The following is a 17754-nucleotide window of genomic DNA, read 5'->3' on the forward strand; positions in this document are numbered from 1 at the left end:
TGCTCAGTGCCAAGCACAGAGTAGGTACTCAATAAATGGTGGCTATTCATATTAGTCTAGCCAACTCTCACTCACCCGCCCCCCGCCATGCCCTCCAAGCCATTTGAGGCAGGATATTAACCCATCCCCTCGGCCCTTCCGGCAGCGTCAGCTCCAGTGGAGAGCCCACATGGTACAGTCTTGACCGGAAGGACAGGGGCAGCTTTGCCTGGCTGCAGGACCAAGGACACAAGTGAGACTTGGCCTGATCTTTGGAAAGAGGCTCCCCAAAGGTGCCTAGCTCCAAATTTCGACCCTCTCCCAGCCTAGTTCTCACTGTGAATAGGGGTTTGCTACCTCCCCTCTCCCTGCCATTGGCAAATCGGGTAAAAAAGAGTCAGGTAAAGGGGTACCAGGGTACAGAGGCAGCCTAGAGAAGAGTATGACTGAGGAAGAAGGCAGAGGGACAGGAGTTTGCCCATGAGTGTGTCATATTTATCTTCAGGCAAGCAAGAGTTAATGCCACTTCTATCTTTTAAATCTTAAAATGAGGGCTGAAGAGGGCCATTGTCGGTAAACTTAGAAGACGTCTAAAAAGTATGCCCTGATATATGAATCTTCTTGACAACACTCCCAAGCCATGCTTGAATACATTCCGGGATAGGGATCTCATTACTTCAGAGAAACTCAACCCTCTGCACAGCTCTGACTTGCATTGGATCAATATCCGTCTCTGCCCGCCAGTCCTAATGTTTCCCCTTGGGGCAGAATGGGACAAGTCTGATCTCTCTCCCCTGTGGCCACAATCCAGGCCACGGTATTGGCCAACAGCTGTGATACACACTTCCCCTCCTGGCAGAATGCACCCTCTTCATCTGCCCACTTGCCCTTAGGAGGGGCTCTCAGTCTGTGGAGGCATACAGCCCCTAGTCCCTGTGCCACCTGTTTACAGGGAATTTGTCCCGGTTAAGAAGCAGAGGCAGCTGTGGTTGGGATAAAGGTGACTTTGCCAGGGATGTAAGGGAAAGCCCCTCCCAAGGAATCCCCAGGAGCCAAGCCGAGCGCCCAGTGTCCTCTTGAAAAAGGTCATTATTGCCAGAGAAAAGGAAAAGCTGCTTTACCAGGCTCCCCACTCCCAACTTATCTACTCTCCCACTCCCGACTCATCTATTCCCACCACCTCCATCCCAAGCATCTTTCTTTCTCTCTTTTCCGGCCAGAGGCCTCCTCAGCACTGCAGGGGAGTGGGATCCTAGGGTAGGCAAATCTATTTTAGGACCAAATCTACATACCATGTCGAGATGCCAGGATATAGTGCTCAGATGCGCATTCTTCCCCAAAGCCCTCTGGAGCTCTCATCCACAGGCTGGAGCCTGTCCTGAAAGGTGGTTGGTGCCTGGACATCAGCGTGGTAGCAGGCAGCCAAGAATGACTAGAACCTGGTGGGCTTTGGAGTGGAGGTCTGTGGGGGGCGATGCCACCAGGGCCATCTGAGAAGTGTTCCTGCAGAGCCCTGCCAGCATGACCTTCCGAGCCCCCAAAGTGCCCATGGAGGAGGGCAGGAGACCTTGGGGGGTTCATCTTCCTGTGCATCCAGCTGCCCAGCCCACGTCCCACCAGGCACTGCCCTAGCATCCTCTCACCTGAAGTTTTTTAGATACTACCCACTGCGAGATGGGAGAAAGAAAAGTGGCCTAAGAGGGGCCCATCTACAAACCAACACGAGGGAAGTCACGTGACTGGGATGTGGGTATGGGACTCTGGGAATTGGGGCTAAAGGATGTGAGTCTTCTTGCGCATGGACATCAGGTCAGCCTGAGGAAGCCCTTACCTGGGCAAGAGAGACGGGTTCTAGCCCAGGCTCTGTCATTAGCCAACTGTGTTACTTTGGGAAAATCTCTTTCTCTCTCAGAATCTCAGCTTTAAAAACTGAGCCCTTACAGGAAGTGTAGGGGCCTCTTCTAGTTCACCTCAGGCCCAGCTGGGGAGGGGCAGGCAGGAGCCTGGGCTGGCATGTGCGGCTGTGTGGAGCTGTGCCTGGTGAGCGCCGGGCTTAGCCTGGGTGTGGGCTGTAAGGAGAACAGCCAACCCGGAGCCTGATGGGAGATCCTGTCTTTGTCCTTGACTTATCATGTGGCCTTAAGCAAATCACTTCCTTGTTCTGGTCCTCAGTTTACCCTTCAGGATAGTCAGGAGGCCTGGCCAGGTAGTCCAGGGTACCCGTCCCATCTCTGATGTTGTAAAGATCTAACTCTCCCTAGCCCCTCCTTTTGGCCTTCAAGACCTGACCAGGGACTCTGAAAGCCTCCGCATAAAACACTCCTATTCCATGGCAGCAGGCAGTGGGCAGGCCCATGGCCGTGCCTGAGCCCTGCAGTGGGCTCCAATGGGAAGAGAAGGAGCAGCGGGAATTGAGAGGCTCTTGTACAGTGATCTCCACCTCAGCTGGGGGACACAGGAAGCTGGTGACCAATTCTGAGCCCCGGGATGTGAACTGGCCCTTCCCCCACAAGGCAGCTCCCTCTGCAGTGAGAACTACTCCACCAGGCCCCAGGCACCTGGGCCAAAGAACAGCAATTTAGAGGAGATGTCTGAGCCAAATCCATCCCTCCCAGGAGCCAGTCTCAGCTCGCGTCCTCCAAAGTGTTCTGGGAGAAAAGCCCTAGAATGAGGAAGATGCTGCTGGCCTGGCTGAATGTCAGGGGCTGGTCTTCATCCCAGAAGGAACCAGCCAGGATTCCCCGTGCCTTCTGCTGCTCGGTCCACATCCCTTGCCTCAATTTCCCTACCTGTTAAGTAGAGAAGCACCCTCTCTGACATCCCATCCTTGGAAGGACTCGGGCTCCAGAGGGCAGACATCCTTTCAAACCAAGTTACCTTTGGTTCTGTTAAATACGGCCACCTCTGTTTAACGCTGCTGCCTCCTTCCTGGCTTCTCTCTCAGGTAGCAGCTGTAATCCTTGCAGGCATTAGGACTACCAATGTCAGGATCCTTCTGGAACATTCTAAAATGCATCTGACCACTCACCACTGGTGAAGGTCTCTGGGTCACCAGGGAGCAGACAGAAATGACAAAGAAACCAGGAGAAAAGGAGGATCCAACCACTCCAGCATTTCCTTGCCGTTCAGAAAGTTGAGACTTTTCTTATCTGGCGAGCCTCCTTGACAAGGGTGTGTGTGTGTGTGTGTGTGTGTGTCTGGGATAGTGGAGCCCCTGGGCCAGGGGTTGCTTTTGGTTCTGAACATAGGGCTGATTCAGCCGCATGTAAATAGGATACAGCAGGACGTAGATGGGACATGAGCAACCTGACTCTTCCCCCAACCACCCTGTCCGTGACGCTGCACAAGGGTAGACTCTTACCAGCCGTCATCTATTTTTCCCAAGTCCAGAGCAGGCAAAAAAGATGTCTGCTAGCCAGACACAGCTTAGCACCGGGGGCAGGAAGGATGGCCCCTCCATTCACGGAAAGAATAGGCAACATCAACATGACAGTTAGCCTTGGGGGTTTAAAGGGTTTTCGTCATCCCGGAAATTACCAAGAGCCCTCCAAGAATTGGATGTCCAGCCACCTTGTCCCTAGGGTGCTTCTGAGGTGGACAGAGCCCCACAGGATTCTGGGAAGGCAAAAGGGAAAAGAGATAAAATGTGTCAACAAGAGTGGACTAGAATGACCCCATCCTTGATGGGATCTGGCAGTGTCAATGGGATTACCAGGAAAGGAGCATCAGGGGTCCCTGTCAGGATCCTGGCAAAGCCTCAACTTACCCCTCTCTGCACCCCTGAGAAAAAGCCACACTCAAAGGATGTTCAGGGGAGATGATCTGTTTATTGTAGCCAATAGATTCAAGTGATAAGACAAACTACAAAAGAAACTCAGTCCGATCCAAAAAGCAGACACATCACAGCAGTCGGAGCACAGAGGACCATTTAAGTTTGTCTCCCCATCACCTCTTCCAACCACCGTATAGCACATCAAACCTAGAAAGTGCATAAGTAGTTAGGTTTTCTCATCCAAGTGCACAAAGAGCAGTAAGAACATTCCATAATTTGCCTTTGGTGAATCAACTCAAAACACTGAGAAATGATTGTGTCCCCCCCCCCAACAATGTAACTTTTGGGGTGAGTATAGTGAGATGTTTTATATTGGTATATATAATATATCTATACCTATATATAGATTATATACAAATGCATCAGCAAGCTTCAATAAAGGAAGACATCAGCAAGAGGCACAGCAAGAGACACAGGCTGTCTATCCTTAAGACATAAGTAGGAAGGAGAATTTCTTGATTCATCACCCGTTCCAACTGCACCAAGCCGTTCCTACGACCTGGGACTGTCCTTCTGGACCTGGCCAGTATTTCCAATTGTCCATCCGCTTAACCTGACTTTGTAACTATTTACCAGCCCAACCTCCCCAAGGAGGCACACAGGGAGAAATATGGATCCAATCAGCTTTTCCTTTTTATAATTGGGAATAATTGTGATTAGTCCATAGCTACGGGGCAGATAGCTATTTCCAAAGCCAGCTCCAAGGCACCTCAAGGCATTTCAGTCCTGAAAAATTGTGCTTTGTTCTTATAAGCTAAATCCCATGGGTCGGCCAGTCCATCTCTCTTCATAGTGGCCCTTAATTAGGAGGAAGAGACAGATACGGGGTCTGAGAGAGGAAGAGAGGCAGGGCAGTTGAGAAAACCAGCAGACTGAACCCAGCAGAGTGCAGTGATGGGAACATGCAGCCACGAGTGGGGCGTGAACTCCACAGTAAGCAGAACAGCTTGCTGGTGTAGACTAGATAGCAGGGCAGAGAAATGGCTGCTATGGAAACATCTCACCAATTTCCCACCTCTACTCACAGAAGCCCCATTTTGTTCTCAACCTCATTGTCCTGGGGGAGGCAGCTCTAGGAGACCCCTGGAGGAGATTCTAGGAGGCTCAAGAAGTAAGTGCATATGAGGGTGGGCACCTGGGGCAAAGGTGGTTCCTGGCCCATCCCCATCTGCTCAGGCCACTGAGACCCATGGAGAAGCACTGCTCTCCCAAGGCAGGGCAGAGAAAGGAAGGAACCTGGAAGTCTCAGGCTTCTTTATGGAGAGTTAGGACTTAGAACAAACCTAGGGAATCTTGCAAATAATCGCGCTAAATGTTATGAGTCCTGGAAAAAGAAAAGTTCCCAGCATCAGCACAGATCCTCACTCATCCTGAGAGGAGGGTACTTAAGAGGTTGCCAAAAAGTGAAATCTGCAAGCTGCAGAAGTGTAATACAACCACCCCCGGTCTCAGTTGGCATGAGGTGCCCACCACCCACCTCTCCCTCTCAGCTGGTTGGCTCAAAGGATGAGTAGTGTCCACCTGCCCCAGGCATCCTGGTGGCTTAGCCCACCTCCATTGGCAGTGTGTTGATTGGCAGTTAGGTACTGAGCCGATGAGAGAATTTCCAGATGGGCTGGGTCTACCCACCCAGGAGCTGGCGGGCTGGCTGCCCATCCCTCACTCTGTGCCCACTCCACCTGGCCTCTCACTTCTTCCCTGTTGTATCTTCCTTCTTTCCTTTCTTCCCAGGGCCGAGATTCTGGAATCTCTTCCTTCTTCCCCAACTCCAGCCCTGGAAGCAGTGGCTGCAGTGGTGGAATTAGATGCACTAAAAAATTAATCTTGGTCCCCACAGTGCTGACCTGGCAGTTCCCAACTCTGTTATGGCTTTGTGTGTGTCCCCGGCACCCCGCACAGTGCCTGGCATGTAGCAGATGCTCAATAAATGGTTGTTGAATTGAAGTGAATTAAACTGAATCTCCCGTATGCTATTGCTCTCATCCCAAATTGGCCATCTGATGATGGGCAAAGGGAGAGAATAGTCCCTGAGGCTGTCACAGTCCTGTCTCCACTCCCTTACTCCAGACTCCTTCCTGCCCTGGGCACTGACTCCCTCAGCTGGGGCAGGGGCTAATCTCCTGGAAAGGCTGGGAAGTGTTGAAGAGAGTCAGCCTAGGTGGGAATGGGGCATTGCCAACAGCTCTGCCCTCTTACTCCCATCAGTCCATCCCTGCCTCAGTCACAGCCTGGAGGGGCGGGGCTCCTGGGCAATCGAGGAGGGCTCCTGGGAGATGAGCAGGGCTGGATGAGCCCACCTCACTCACCTCACCTCCCTCATCTACCAGTCTGCAGAGACCCCTCCCACCGGGAAAACGATGGCTCTGTTGATTCAAACTGGAGACTGAGGAGCCAGGCGATGGCAGGATCCTCAGTTTCTGTCAGTTTGAACCTCAGTTTCTCCATCTGTAGTATGAGTGACTTGGCTAGTTGATCTCTAGCGTCTTCCAAGGTAGTGTTCTCCACGTCAGCAGTTTCTCTCTCTCTCTCTCTCCCTCTCTTGAGGCTTAAACAATTCCCTCTTAATGTGAGTAAAATGGCAGTGAAAGTTGGGTCCCCACAAATGCTACTTTCTTCCCCAAAGAGGGAGTTGTTGGAGCGGGGGAGGGTGTAACATGGCTCTAGGTGTGACATGGCCATAGGATCTCCCCTCTGCTTCCCTCAGAGCATTCCCTTCCCTGGTCTCTAGCCAAAAGCCAGATGAAAACCCCACTGAGGGTAACTGGGAAAGTCTGAACAGAAGCTCCGAATGAAGCCCCCACTCTGCATGTGGACTCCTCTGCCGTGGCTACCACCCCACCTCATCTCTGCACCTTGGCTGCTCCTGGCCCAGGCCGATGGTGGTCATCCTGTTGGAGAAGGCAGTCTGCAACAAACTCCATTTTACGATAGTGCCCCCACCCCCTCAGTCCCTCAGCTGATTGAAATTCGTCTCCTGTTGGTGTGTAACCATGGTGGAAAATGACCACTGCCTGGAACAACACGACCCACCCATGGCCTAGCTCAGCACCTCCTCAGCCCTATTCTCGCCAAAATCCCAAGGGATTAGCGGCCAACGGAAAACCACGAGGCTTCTGTGGTAGCTGCCATCAATGGAGAAGGGGGTGAGAGCACAGCTCCCTGGGCCAAGGCTTGTCTCCATTTGCCCCCAGCCCCAGCTTTCCTTCAATGCCCAAGAAATACCCAGTCGTCCCTTCAACATGCCCCCCACCCAAGTTATAGGAACCCATCACCAGCCCCAGCCTGACAGGGCTGCCCTGGGCTGGGAGCAGCACAGGGAGCAGAGCAATGCCCCCCAACCCCAGGCTTCTTGAAGCAGCACAGGAAAGCCCTTCCCCCACCCACAGGTCCTCTCTGAAGCCGCCACCAGATGAGTCCCTGCACTGGGCAGGCTGAACAGCTGCCCTCCTCCTCTACCACTGCCCACCCTCCACCTTCTCTCTGGAACCCTCATACATGCCTCCTGCCTCCTCTCAGGGACTGGCAGTTTTGAGCCCACTTCTCCCAGGGCCCACACATCCCAGACGCCATGGCAGGTTTCTCAAATGAAAGAGAGGTGAGTCACTCTTGGTGCAGGGTGGGGGATACGAAGTGAGGGGTTCAGGAGGCCCCAGGTCAGCCCTGGGATCCCGGTTCAAGAGAAGCACACCAAGAGAGGGCAGGCAGGGGCACACTGTGCAGGGCAGAGAGTGGGAGGAAGACAGGACACAAGGGAGGGGCTGCAGGGCCAGCCGCCTGTTACTTGGTGCCATCGTCCGCGTTGCCCTCTCCATCTGTCTTGCCCTCCTCCTCTGTCTTCAGGTCATCTGTGCTCAGTTTCTGCTCTTTTTTCCTCCTCACACACTTCACTACCATCAGCACCAAGATGACCACAGCCAGGAAGCCCCCCACGGAGGCACCCACAATCACCGCCACCGTAGAATCCCGCTCAGGGGGCTCTGGAGAAGGAAAAGAAACGGACCCACTGAGCACTAGGGCTGGAAAAGGGAGCTTACCCACTGTCCCCCTGCTCCCACAGTGTGTATGGGGTGGTCTTGATTTTACTCTCCTCCGTGGAAAAGACTTTAGTCAAAGCCAAAAATCAACCTGGCCACTGACCTCTAAGCCCCCCACCCCAAAATCCTAGGGCATCTAAAAACCACAGGGGAGGGCAGTATAATGCAGTATTTAAGAGCATGGACTTTGAGATCCAAATTTGAGTCCTGATTGTACTGTTTATTAATCGTGTGACCTTACATAACTTACTTATGTAAGTTCCTCTCTAAGCCTCAGTTTCTTCGCCTGTAAAATAGGGATAATAATAGTACCTCCCTCCTAGAGGTTTATGAGGATGAAATGAGATAATGCATATATATAGTTTAGCCTTATAACTGAGACATAGTAAGTGCCCAATAAATAAAAGCTGCTATTATGATTTTTAAGATTGTGATCACGATTGATAGCAGTGTAAGGATTGTCTGAGACACGTTCCCAGGTCCTCAAGGACTGGAGGGAATAAACAGATGACTTGCACCCAGCACAAGCTTTTGTTCCCACCCTTCAGGAGGGCACAGCCTCTTCAAAGGAGCCCTGAGCTAATACTGCTGGAGAGCAGTTGGGTGGGAACGGCCAGGGGCCCCTACAGCAACCCTGCTCCCCACTCTGCCTGCCCGCCCCTCACCTTCCATGAGGACCTGCAGGTGGATCTTGCCGTGGCCACGGTGGCGGTCAGGCGGGTTCATGACGTAGCAGTTGTAGATGCCCTCATCCTCCAGCTGCACGTTTTTCAGTGTCACTGACACATCGTACTTACTGGGGTTCCCCGAGAACTCCACGCGGTCTCGGAACCGCTCCAACTTCAGGTTAATGATCTTCATGCGGAACTGGAGGAACTGGGGGTGGGCAAGGGACAGGATGAGGGGGGGATGAGCAAGGAGCTGCAAGGAGAGCGGGAAGCCCCTCCTCCCATGCACCTGGAAAAAAGGCAGTTACCTCCAGATCTCCGCCACCCTCCCCAGGGCCACCCAGGTGTGACAAAACACCTTCTGCCAAAGCCCTCTGGAGCAGACAGCCCACCAGAGTACTCTGCAGTCCTGGTCCAATGCAGGGGCAGGTGATGGGAAAGGTGGGCTTCACGCTGCGGGACTCCTGCCTCCTCCTCCACCCCCGTCTCCATCCCAAGACTCACCATCTCCTCGGAGCAGTTACTACAGTCCTGGTAAGTCCAGTTCAGGGAGAACTGTTTGTGGTTCACTGTGTAGCAGGAGTTGAAGGTGCAGGACAGGCGGGCATCAGAGCCATTGAGGACATTGAGGGTGGTAGGTACTGTGACTTCCATGCTCCGCCCTGGTGGCACTACAGACAAAGCCACAAGCTGGTGAGGACTCTGGCTGACAGGGCTAGGGAGGGAGCATGCCTTCTGTACCTGGTGGGGCGTGGAGCAGAGCTATGGCAGTAAGCTGGGTCCCTTATGCTGAAATTAGTCAGGGGGTAGGGAGGGCAAAACTCCTGAGGGTACCTGATGTGGCCCTCGGGGTAAAATGAGGGGCAGAGCAAGGCTGGGGTGGAGAGACACCAAATCATCTGTCAAGCCAGGGACGGAGAAATGGCCCAAGCCTTTTCCAGGACCATTGTTGTGCAGCCCTCCACCTGGCCGTCCTGCCCCAGTCCTGCCACTGCCACCTCCTAGCTGAAGACCTTGGACAAGGGGCTTCAGTTTGCTGGCCTCAGTTTCCACTTTCTTCCCGACCACTTCCAACCATCTCTGCTGAGCCAAAGCCATTCCAGCTGAAGCAGCAATGCCCCCCAGGGGGCAGAAAGCTGCCTTAGGTGCAAAATTTAAGGGGGCCCCCACTCTCAGGGTCATACAAATACCTCCCTAAATTCTGCACCCTAGGCACCTCACTTGCCTCACTCTAGTCCTGGCCTTAATTCTAAAATTCTCTGCCAATATCATCAAAACCTCATCCCAAAACATTAATTTCTTTATAGAGGGTAAATAGTAATGTTCAGCATCAATAATTCATTCACTCATTTACCAAATATTTATAAATCACCTACTATGCCCCAGGCACTTAGTCTAGGCCCTGGGGGATATTACTATGAACAAGACAGGCAGGGTCGTGCAACATGGAGCTCGTATTCTAGGGAGGGGACAGAAATTAACAAGGAAAAAACAGTAGTGTAGCTTTAGGTAGTGATACATGGCAAGGGCTGTAAGAAATAAAACAAAGTAGGGGGTGGTCAGGGAAGACTGCTCTGAGGGGCTGACATTCAGGCGCCCCTGAATGAAGTGAGGGAGTGAGCCATTGGAAGCTGAGGGAATTGAGTTCCAAGGCAGTGGGAACATCAAGAGCCAAGTCCCACGTGGCTGGAATGAGCTTTGTATGTCTAAGGCACAACAAGCGGAGTGGTCAGGGGGGCAAATGGTGAGACCTGAGGCCCGAGAGTTAGGCAGGGGCAGCCACCAGGGGCCTTGTGGGCCAGAACACAGAGGTAGGATTTTATTCTTCTGAGTGAGATAGGAAGACACTAGGGGACTTGGGGCAGAGGGCAGCTAGCAGACTGTCCAGGCGAGAGCTATGTTGTTGACATGGGAACAGCCTAGACAAGGAGATCCAGTTAGCCGTGGGTTCAAGCCCAGCTCTGCCTCAATCAGCTGGAGAATGTGGGCAAGCTCCTTCACCTTCTAAGCCTCAGTCCCCTCCTCTGTAAAACGCAGATGATGACACCCACCTCTGGGGTTGTTATGATAATTAAATGAGAGAAAATATAGGAAGCACAGAGTGCAGTCTGCCTGGCAGTAAGTGCTCAGTAAATGGTGGCTCTTATGATCTTAAATTCTCCTCAAGTTCTGCCCCCTAAACAGCAAGGGCTTCTGGGGCAGTCTCCCAGGGAGGGCACCTTGGAGCCTGACCCCTTCGGGGCAGCCTCTTGGTATCCCCCCAGATCTGGCAAACAGCCCCAGGCCTGGCGGGGGCAGGGCGGGAGGCTCCCCTGCAAGGCTCTTATTTTTCAAACTGTTTTGTTGTGCAAAGCTGCTGGGCCCCATCCCAGAAGCAGCCACACGCAGCCTGGAAGCAGGAATATCAAAGCCTGCCCCGGTCAGCGTCCTTCTGCTCAGCCCATCCCTTGAGACGAGTGGCCAGGGCCAGTAAGCAGGATTTAAGAACAGGAGACGCTCTGAACTGCTGGCCCCAGAGGTCACGCCCGAGCCCTAGCTAGAGGGATAGGCGTGCAAACCCCCTGCAAGGCCAAGGCTTCCAGGAGTGCGCTACGGTTAGGGGAGGACAAACTGGGGAGGCTGAGCGGGCCCACCAAGAAGAACAAAGCCCAGTTCCCATCGCCCCACTTTCATAGCACAGCGCCAGGCAAGGAGGAGCTGTGCAGAAAATGCCGTCACCGCCCCCACTCTGCAGAGGCAGAGAAATCTGCAGGGAAGGAGCCTGGCAGGGCCTTGTCCTGAGCTTACCTCATATCCCAGGAACACCCTGCTTCTCCAGCCCCTTGCCTTGTAAGGCTCTCCCACTTCCCAGGGCCCCCACCAAAAGGAGCCTCCAAGTGACACCAGGAAGTAGGTGCTATGAATCTAGCTGCCCCATCTTTGGCCTCTGTCCCGCCCCAGCCCACGACATCACTCCGATTAGAACTTGAACCCCACCAGGCAGCTCCCTCCATCTTGAAGGAACAGGCACCCTGCTGTGTGGAAAGGCAGAGCCATGGGGAATGAGGGGCCTTTCCTAGCTGCAGGAGGGGGACAGACAGAGAGATGCAATGCCGGGTCCCTCCCCCGCATCCCTACCCCACAGTCCTGCAGGAGACACCAGGCAGAACACATGTGCCCTCTAGTGGTCAGAGAGGTCAAACGTCAGGTCCCAGCTGCAGAATGAGGAACAGAGGGTCACTAAATCAGAGGAAGCCAGAGGGGAGACCCTCAGGAGTTGTAGATTAGCCCCATTGTCTTATCAATGGGGAAAGGGAGGCCCTGAGAGAGACAGAGGATAGGGACAGGCTGGGGCCGGAACCAGGGCTCCTGACTCCTTGTCCAGGGCACCCCCTGCAGCCTGAGACTTCAGCAGGATCCCAGGTCAACGCCAGGGCCTCAGGCCTTTCTCCAATCCAGGCCCTCATTAAAGAGGGGGAAACCATCACACAACGAGGTCAGAGCTGTGAGCAAAATCCTAGTCTCTTGATGAACCCTGCTGCTTCAGGAAAGCAGCGATTCCACAGTGGGGGCCACTGAAAGGACTTTATAATAACTACAAAGTGCTTACTGCAGCCAGGCACCGATTAAGCAAGCACTCTACAGACACCAACACTCACAACAACCCTATTATCACCCCCACGTTCCAGATGACGTAATTGAGCACAAAGTGGTTAAACGAATAGCCCAAGTGCACAGCTAGTAAGTGACAAACCCAGATTTGAACCCAGACTGCCAGGCTTCAGATAGAGGGTTAAGGGGTCGAGGTTGGGTGGGCTTTGATTGTTGTCCCAAGGTGTCCCAGGGACCAGGCCTCCTGCTGTCTACATGGCAGGTCCAGCTCCGCAACTGCCAGCCCCCAGCCCTGGGCAGGCTGGCCAGAGGGAAACAGTCCTCTTTAAAAGAACCTCCATAGAAGGGGAGCCCACAGTCTTCCTGGTTGTCCCATTGGGGACCAGGTCTGGGGCCTGGGTCTCCTGATTTCCAACTCATGGAAAGGAAATGGTGATCACAGGGGTGCAGTAAGGATGTGGCCTTTGATCTTAGTTCTGAAACATCACCAGGGCCAGGCCCCCACCTTCTCCAAGGGACATCTGGCCCGCAGGCCCCATGTCACCCACTGTTCTAGCTGGCCCGTCTTGCAGAGATCACAAAAATTTGCTCGTCTCCTGCCAAACACTACCTCCTGCAGAGACTGGAAGTTAATTCTCTTCACACCTCTTTCCAACCCTACAGCAATCTATGAGGTAGGTTTATTTTCTTCCTGGTTAAAAAGAGACAGGGCTGGCCCCGTGGCTTAGCAGTTAAGTGCCTGTGCTCCACTACTGGCGGCCCGGGTTCGGATCCCGGGCACACACCGACGCACCACTTCTCCGGCCATGCTGAGGCCGCGTCCCACATACAGCAACTAGAAGGATGTGCAACTATGACATACAACTATCTACTGGGGCTTTGGGGGAGAGGGGGGAAGGAGGGGGATTGGCAATAGATGTTAGCTCAGAGCCAGTCTTCCTCAGCAAAAAGAGGAGGATTAGCATGGATGTTAGCTCAGGGCTGATCTTCCTCACAAAAAAAAAAAAACAAAAACAGAGACAGAGGGGCCAGCCCGGTGGTGCAAGCGGTTAAGTGCACATGCTCCGCTGCGGCGGCCCGGGCTTCACTGCTTCGGATCCCGGGTGCCCACCGACACACTGCCTGGCAAGCCATGCTGTGGCAGCATCCCGTATAAAGTGGAGGAAGAGGGGCACAGATGTTAGCCCAGGACCAGTCTTCCTCAGTCTTCCTCAGCAAAAAAAGAGGAGGATTGGCAGATGTTAGCACAGGGCTGATCTTCCTCACAAAAAAAAAACACAGAGACAGAGAATGCCTAAGCAGAGGAATTATCTCCCCGACCTTCTGGAGCACATGGTCTCCTGGGGCAGCCCCTGCCTCCTGGGTGAGTGTGACACCCAGCCCATCTCCTGTGCTTCCCATGAAGCCATGAGAGCAACCTGTCATCATCCCCTCAGCCCCAAACCCCCACGGGCTGCCTGTTGCTTTCTGGATCAAGTTCAGGCTCCTGGGCACGGCCTCCGAGCCCTTAGCTATCTGGGATAAGCCTACAACCTGGCCTCATCTCCTGCCAGCTTCCTCCACTCCAGTGACCTCAGAGTTCTTACTTTTCCTGAAAACGCCTTCCCCTCCTCCGTGACTTTGCACATGTTTTTGCTTCAGGTCGGGAAGCTCGTTCATCCTTCTGCACCTCAGGCCCTCCCACTTCTGCTGCAGATGCCAGCTAATAAGGCCTCGCCTCCATGACAGCCTCAGTGCCTGTGCCCTCTCCCCAGCCCTGTTCCTACTGCTTCCTCGTGACTGCGAGGCAGAACGGCATAGTGGCCAAGACCAGGGCTCTAGCCTGGTCTGATCTTAGGCAAGATAGTTAACCTCCCAGCACCTCAGTTTCCTCATCTGTAAAATGGAAGACAATAACAGGCCCTGCCTCCTGGGGCTGGGTGAGGAGTAAATGACTTCCTAATGTACAAAGCTCACAGCAGTGCCTGGCACATAGTCAGCCCTCAGCAAAGGTTAGCTGCTATTATAATCATTATTACTGTTACTGTTATTACAGCACCTACGATGCTGCATTGTTATTGTTTGTTTATGTGCCTGTGTCCCTCGGGAGGCTCTTATTCTTATTCATGTTGGTATCCCTGGACCCAGAACAGTATATGACCCCCAGGGGGCACTCAGTAAAAGTCTGTGGAAGGAAGGGAAGGCATTTTCCGCTCTGTGTGTGGGTTCCTGCCCCCAGCAGCAGGTATGTGCAGTGGGCTCGAGCGAGGACCAGACTCCACTTTCTAGGCCTCCTCTAACATAACCCAGACTTTGGTGGCCAGGCCGGTGACTGTGGAGCCAACAGTCCTGAGAAAAACTCTAGGGAAGCCCGAGGATTTGGATTGTTTCTAGCTAAAAACTAGTCTCACATTCTTCTGTCCGGTGTGCAGCGGGTCGCCCAGCTTGTCCCCTTTCCCTTTGCCAGCTCTATAGTCATCCTCACAAACCCAGCCCCTCACATGGTCCCCTCACTCGTCGCTTGTAGCATTTCTCCATCTTGGGGACTGATGCTACCACCACCACCAAAGTTCCGTTGTCCACCTGAGCCCTCGGCCTTAGAGTGCCAGGGCTGCCTCATCACAGCACCAATCAGTTCAAGTTCAAGGTCCCCATTCCTGCATCCTCCCCCCAACCAGGTTTGCAGAGGCTTTAGCTTCCTCCTCCCACCACCTCACAGCCCCCATGCCCTGACCTCTTCACCCCAGACTCCATCTTCCCCTAAGCCACACCCTGGTCCTGGTCGCCGAGCCGCCTTCCTTTTTTCACTTAGATAAGGCTCTCACAAGGCTGCTTCCCTTCCGCAGGAAGCTCTCCTTAACTCCTGAAGGGTCGCCTGTCCTCCATCCCCGCCTCCTCACACACAGGTCATTCATCCAACTCCCCCTCTTTTTGCCTGCACTTGAGATTCTTTGATCACTTATTGTTAGTATAGCAGTACCATTTCTTGAACATTGGGGGCAGTAGAGTTCAACAGTTAAGTACATGCTGAAGTCAGACAAATAGAGTTCAAATCTCAGCTCACCTTAAACTAGTTGTGTGACCTAATTGGGCAAGTTACCTAACTTCTCTGTGCCTGTTTCCTCGTCTGTAACATGAGGATAACAACAGTATCTACTTCATACAATTACCGATTACCATGAGGACTATCCAAGATACACAGCACTGCGGCATGTGAAAAGCGTTCACAAAAGCTAGCTATAATTGACCACCTGCTACATTCTGGACTCACAAAAAACCCAGGTAGTAGGTGTTCTCCGGTTCACCCATGAAAGAACTGAAGTTCAGAGGGGTCGAGTCACTTGTCTATGGTCATGAAGTAAATGACAAACGTGGCTTTAAACCCAGTTCCGATTCCAAGGCTCATGCTCTTTCCACTGCCTGAGCTTCCGTACATTCCTGCTCTGTTGCTATTATGTCCAATAACTCAGCAAATCCAATAGGCCTCATGCAGGCTGCCAGGGGCTCTGCGCTGTCTCTGCTTAGCACTCTTGCCCAATATCCAGCATAGCGTGCCAGAGAAAGAGAGGAGAGAGGAAGAGAGAGAGAGACACTTTGTGATAGGGAATATTCCCACTGACAATCCTTGGACTTGACCCTCAGTTGCTACACCAGCAATGAGTAAATTTAGGAGCAAGAAGGAAACTACCTATTTGCAGGCTTGCAAATAAGTCTGTAGCCCACCTACCCACGAGGAAGTCCATGAGTGATCAAATATGAAATTAACGTTTGCATCACTGGACAGGGCAGTCTGTAAGGCTGGGCTGGACAGTTCTGAGACATGATCTTAAAGGGCCACAACCACACTCAGCCCATGGGTTCCTTTTTTTTTGCCTGATCCCTTCACCTGACCCCTCCTCCGCTCCATCTGGCCCAAGCCAGAAGTGCCTTCTCCATCAGTGCCTGCTTTGGCAGGTCTCCTCCCAATCCAGAGATCATTCCTCAAGCCTGCTTCCCACCTACTCCCCCACACTTTTCAACAAATCAGTGGCACAGATTTCCAGGAAGCCAGACCCAGACTCAACTTTCTGCCCTCAACTCCCCAACACACTCTTTCCTAATATCCTAAATCCCCCAGATTCCAAAGATCAAGGTTCACAAAAGAAGCCCCTTCAGGGAGCATTAAGTCACAGAACCCCACATTTGCAGCAGCTAAAAACCAAATCCATGAAGAGACTCTGCAGACCCATCTACCCTCCGCCGCCACCCCCACATAGGCCCATTTCAGGGAAATCCAAAGAAAAAATCACCTGCCTTGACAATGGTCACCCCCGAGGAACCCTCAGATCCCCTGACCCAACATTTCTGTGACCAAGCAGTCCGACATTAGGAAGCCCCCGGCAATGCCTCCCCACGTGCCAGCACCTCCCCTCCCAAGGACACTGAGGGGAAGCTCAGCAGTGTCTTCTTTCTTGCCCCTGCCCCCATCCACTTCCAGTTGCGGCTGCACTTCTGGACCCTCAGGAGCATGCAGATGTGCAGTCTAACTTACCCAAAGAGAAAAAGAGACTGAGCCCCGTGAGACTGAAGGCAGGGCGAGGTAGCCAGGCATCTCTGTGCATTTTCAGAGTGAGACGTTAGTCGGGTGGGATGTAGGGGAGGGTGATTTGGGGGGCCGAGGGCTACAAGGGAGGAATGGTTAGATGCTAAAAAAAAAATGCACGGATGTACTTCAAAGACACATACAACATTAAGGAAGCTTTATTTCCATCTCTCTAATATGGCCGGCTTGTATGTTGCTGCTAAAAAGAGAGAGGGAGTGAGAAAAAAGGGGGATGGAGTAAATTTCGTGGTTGGTGGATTTTGAAAAGCAGGTGGGAGGGTGTAAAAAACTCTTTCTGAAAAGAACCAAGTTCCCTGGAAATTTTTACCCTCTGAAACAAGAACTAAAGGAGATCCTGCCTTGCCTTCGTCTTCGCTTGGATGATTATTGGGTTTTGAAAGCTGTTAGAGAAACCTGTTTATTTCAGAGCCGCTGTAAGGGGTGGGGTGGGGTGGATGGGACACGATGACACTCTTTTTTTTCATTTAAAACCACCCAAAAAAGGAGATGCTTGTTTTTGTGTTATTTGGAAAGGGCTCGGGGAAGTGAGTTGGGGAGACTTAGAGGAAGTAGGAACTTCCTCATTTTTAGCACTGCCGCTGAAAACAAAACGTGTCAAAGCAGGCTGGTGTAAGAAATCTTACAATCGAATGTAATGTGAACCTTTGGGGAATCCTGATTCAATCAAATCAACAGTAAAAAAGACATTTTTGAGACAATTGGGAAAAAATAAATATGGACTGGGTATTAGATTATATTAATGAATAATTCTTAATTTTGTTGGGTATGATAAAAAATATTGTGGTTATGTTCTTTAACATCTTAATCTGTTATACTCACTGGAGTGTTTATAAGTGAAATTGATACCGGCTCAAAACAAGGTTGACATAAGGGAAGTCACATTGTAAAAAAGAAAAACTCTGTTGTAACTTTGAATGACCTCTGACAAACTAACCCAGCTGGATACGCACCCTCCAGGAGATCTAGCTGTTCTGTAGATTTTACTACCCCTGCTTGTGTATGTACCTCCCAGCTGCGATAAGATGATAACTTTGTTCTTGTGAGTTCCTTAGGAATATGATGACCCCT

At 52.3% G+C, this 17754-nt stretch overlaps 1 protein-coding gene across 2 annotated transcripts; it reads right to left on the reverse strand.

The window, feature by feature from the left end:
* Positions 1-3786: 3786 nt before the first annotated feature.
* Positions 3787-17062, reverse strand: SCN2B (sodium voltage-gated channel beta subunit 2). 2 transcript variants are annotated; one of them, XM_087433765.1, is made up of 4 exons: positions 16615-17062; positions 9018-9254; positions 8511-8721; positions 3787-7788 (listed from the first exon to the last, which is right to left on the reverse strand). In XM_087433765.1, exons 1-4 carry the CDS (start codon positions 16672-16674, stop codon positions 7589-7591), a joined length of 708 nt encoding a protein of 235 aa, XP_087289891.1. In that variant the 5' UTR covers positions 16675-17062; the 3' UTR covers positions 3787-7588. The 2 variants fall into 2 exon arrangements, with proteins under 2 accessions (XP_087289891.1, XP_004427324.1); XM_004427267.3 differs by having other exon boundaries at positions 9018-9184; positions 16615-17059.
* Between the last annotated feature and the right edge of the window lie 692 nt (positions 17063-17754).

The sequence above is a fragment of the Ceratotherium simum genome, chromosome 7, assembly GCF_057802395.1.
Source record: "Ceratotherium simum simum isolate JZ-2026a chromosome 7, ASM5780239v1, whole genome shotgun sequence".
In the NCBI taxonomy this organism is placed as follows: domain Eukaryota; kingdom Metazoa; phylum Chordata; class Mammalia; order Perissodactyla; family Rhinocerotidae; genus Ceratotherium; species Ceratotherium simum.

Coding starts and splice junctions, on each gene's coding strand:
- SCN2B (XM_087433765.1), bottom strand. CDS start 16,674: ATGCCTGGCTACCTCGCCCTGCCTTCAGTCTCACGGGGCTCAGTCTCT. Junction 9,255..16,614: donor CAGTCTCTTTTTCTCTTTGG/GTAAGTTAGACT, acceptor ACGCCCCACCAG/GTACAGAAGGCATGCTCCCT. Junction 7,789..8,510: donor CCTGCAGGTCCTCATGGAAG/GTGAGGGGCGGG, acceptor TTCCTTCTCCAG/AGCCCCCTGAGCGGGATTCT.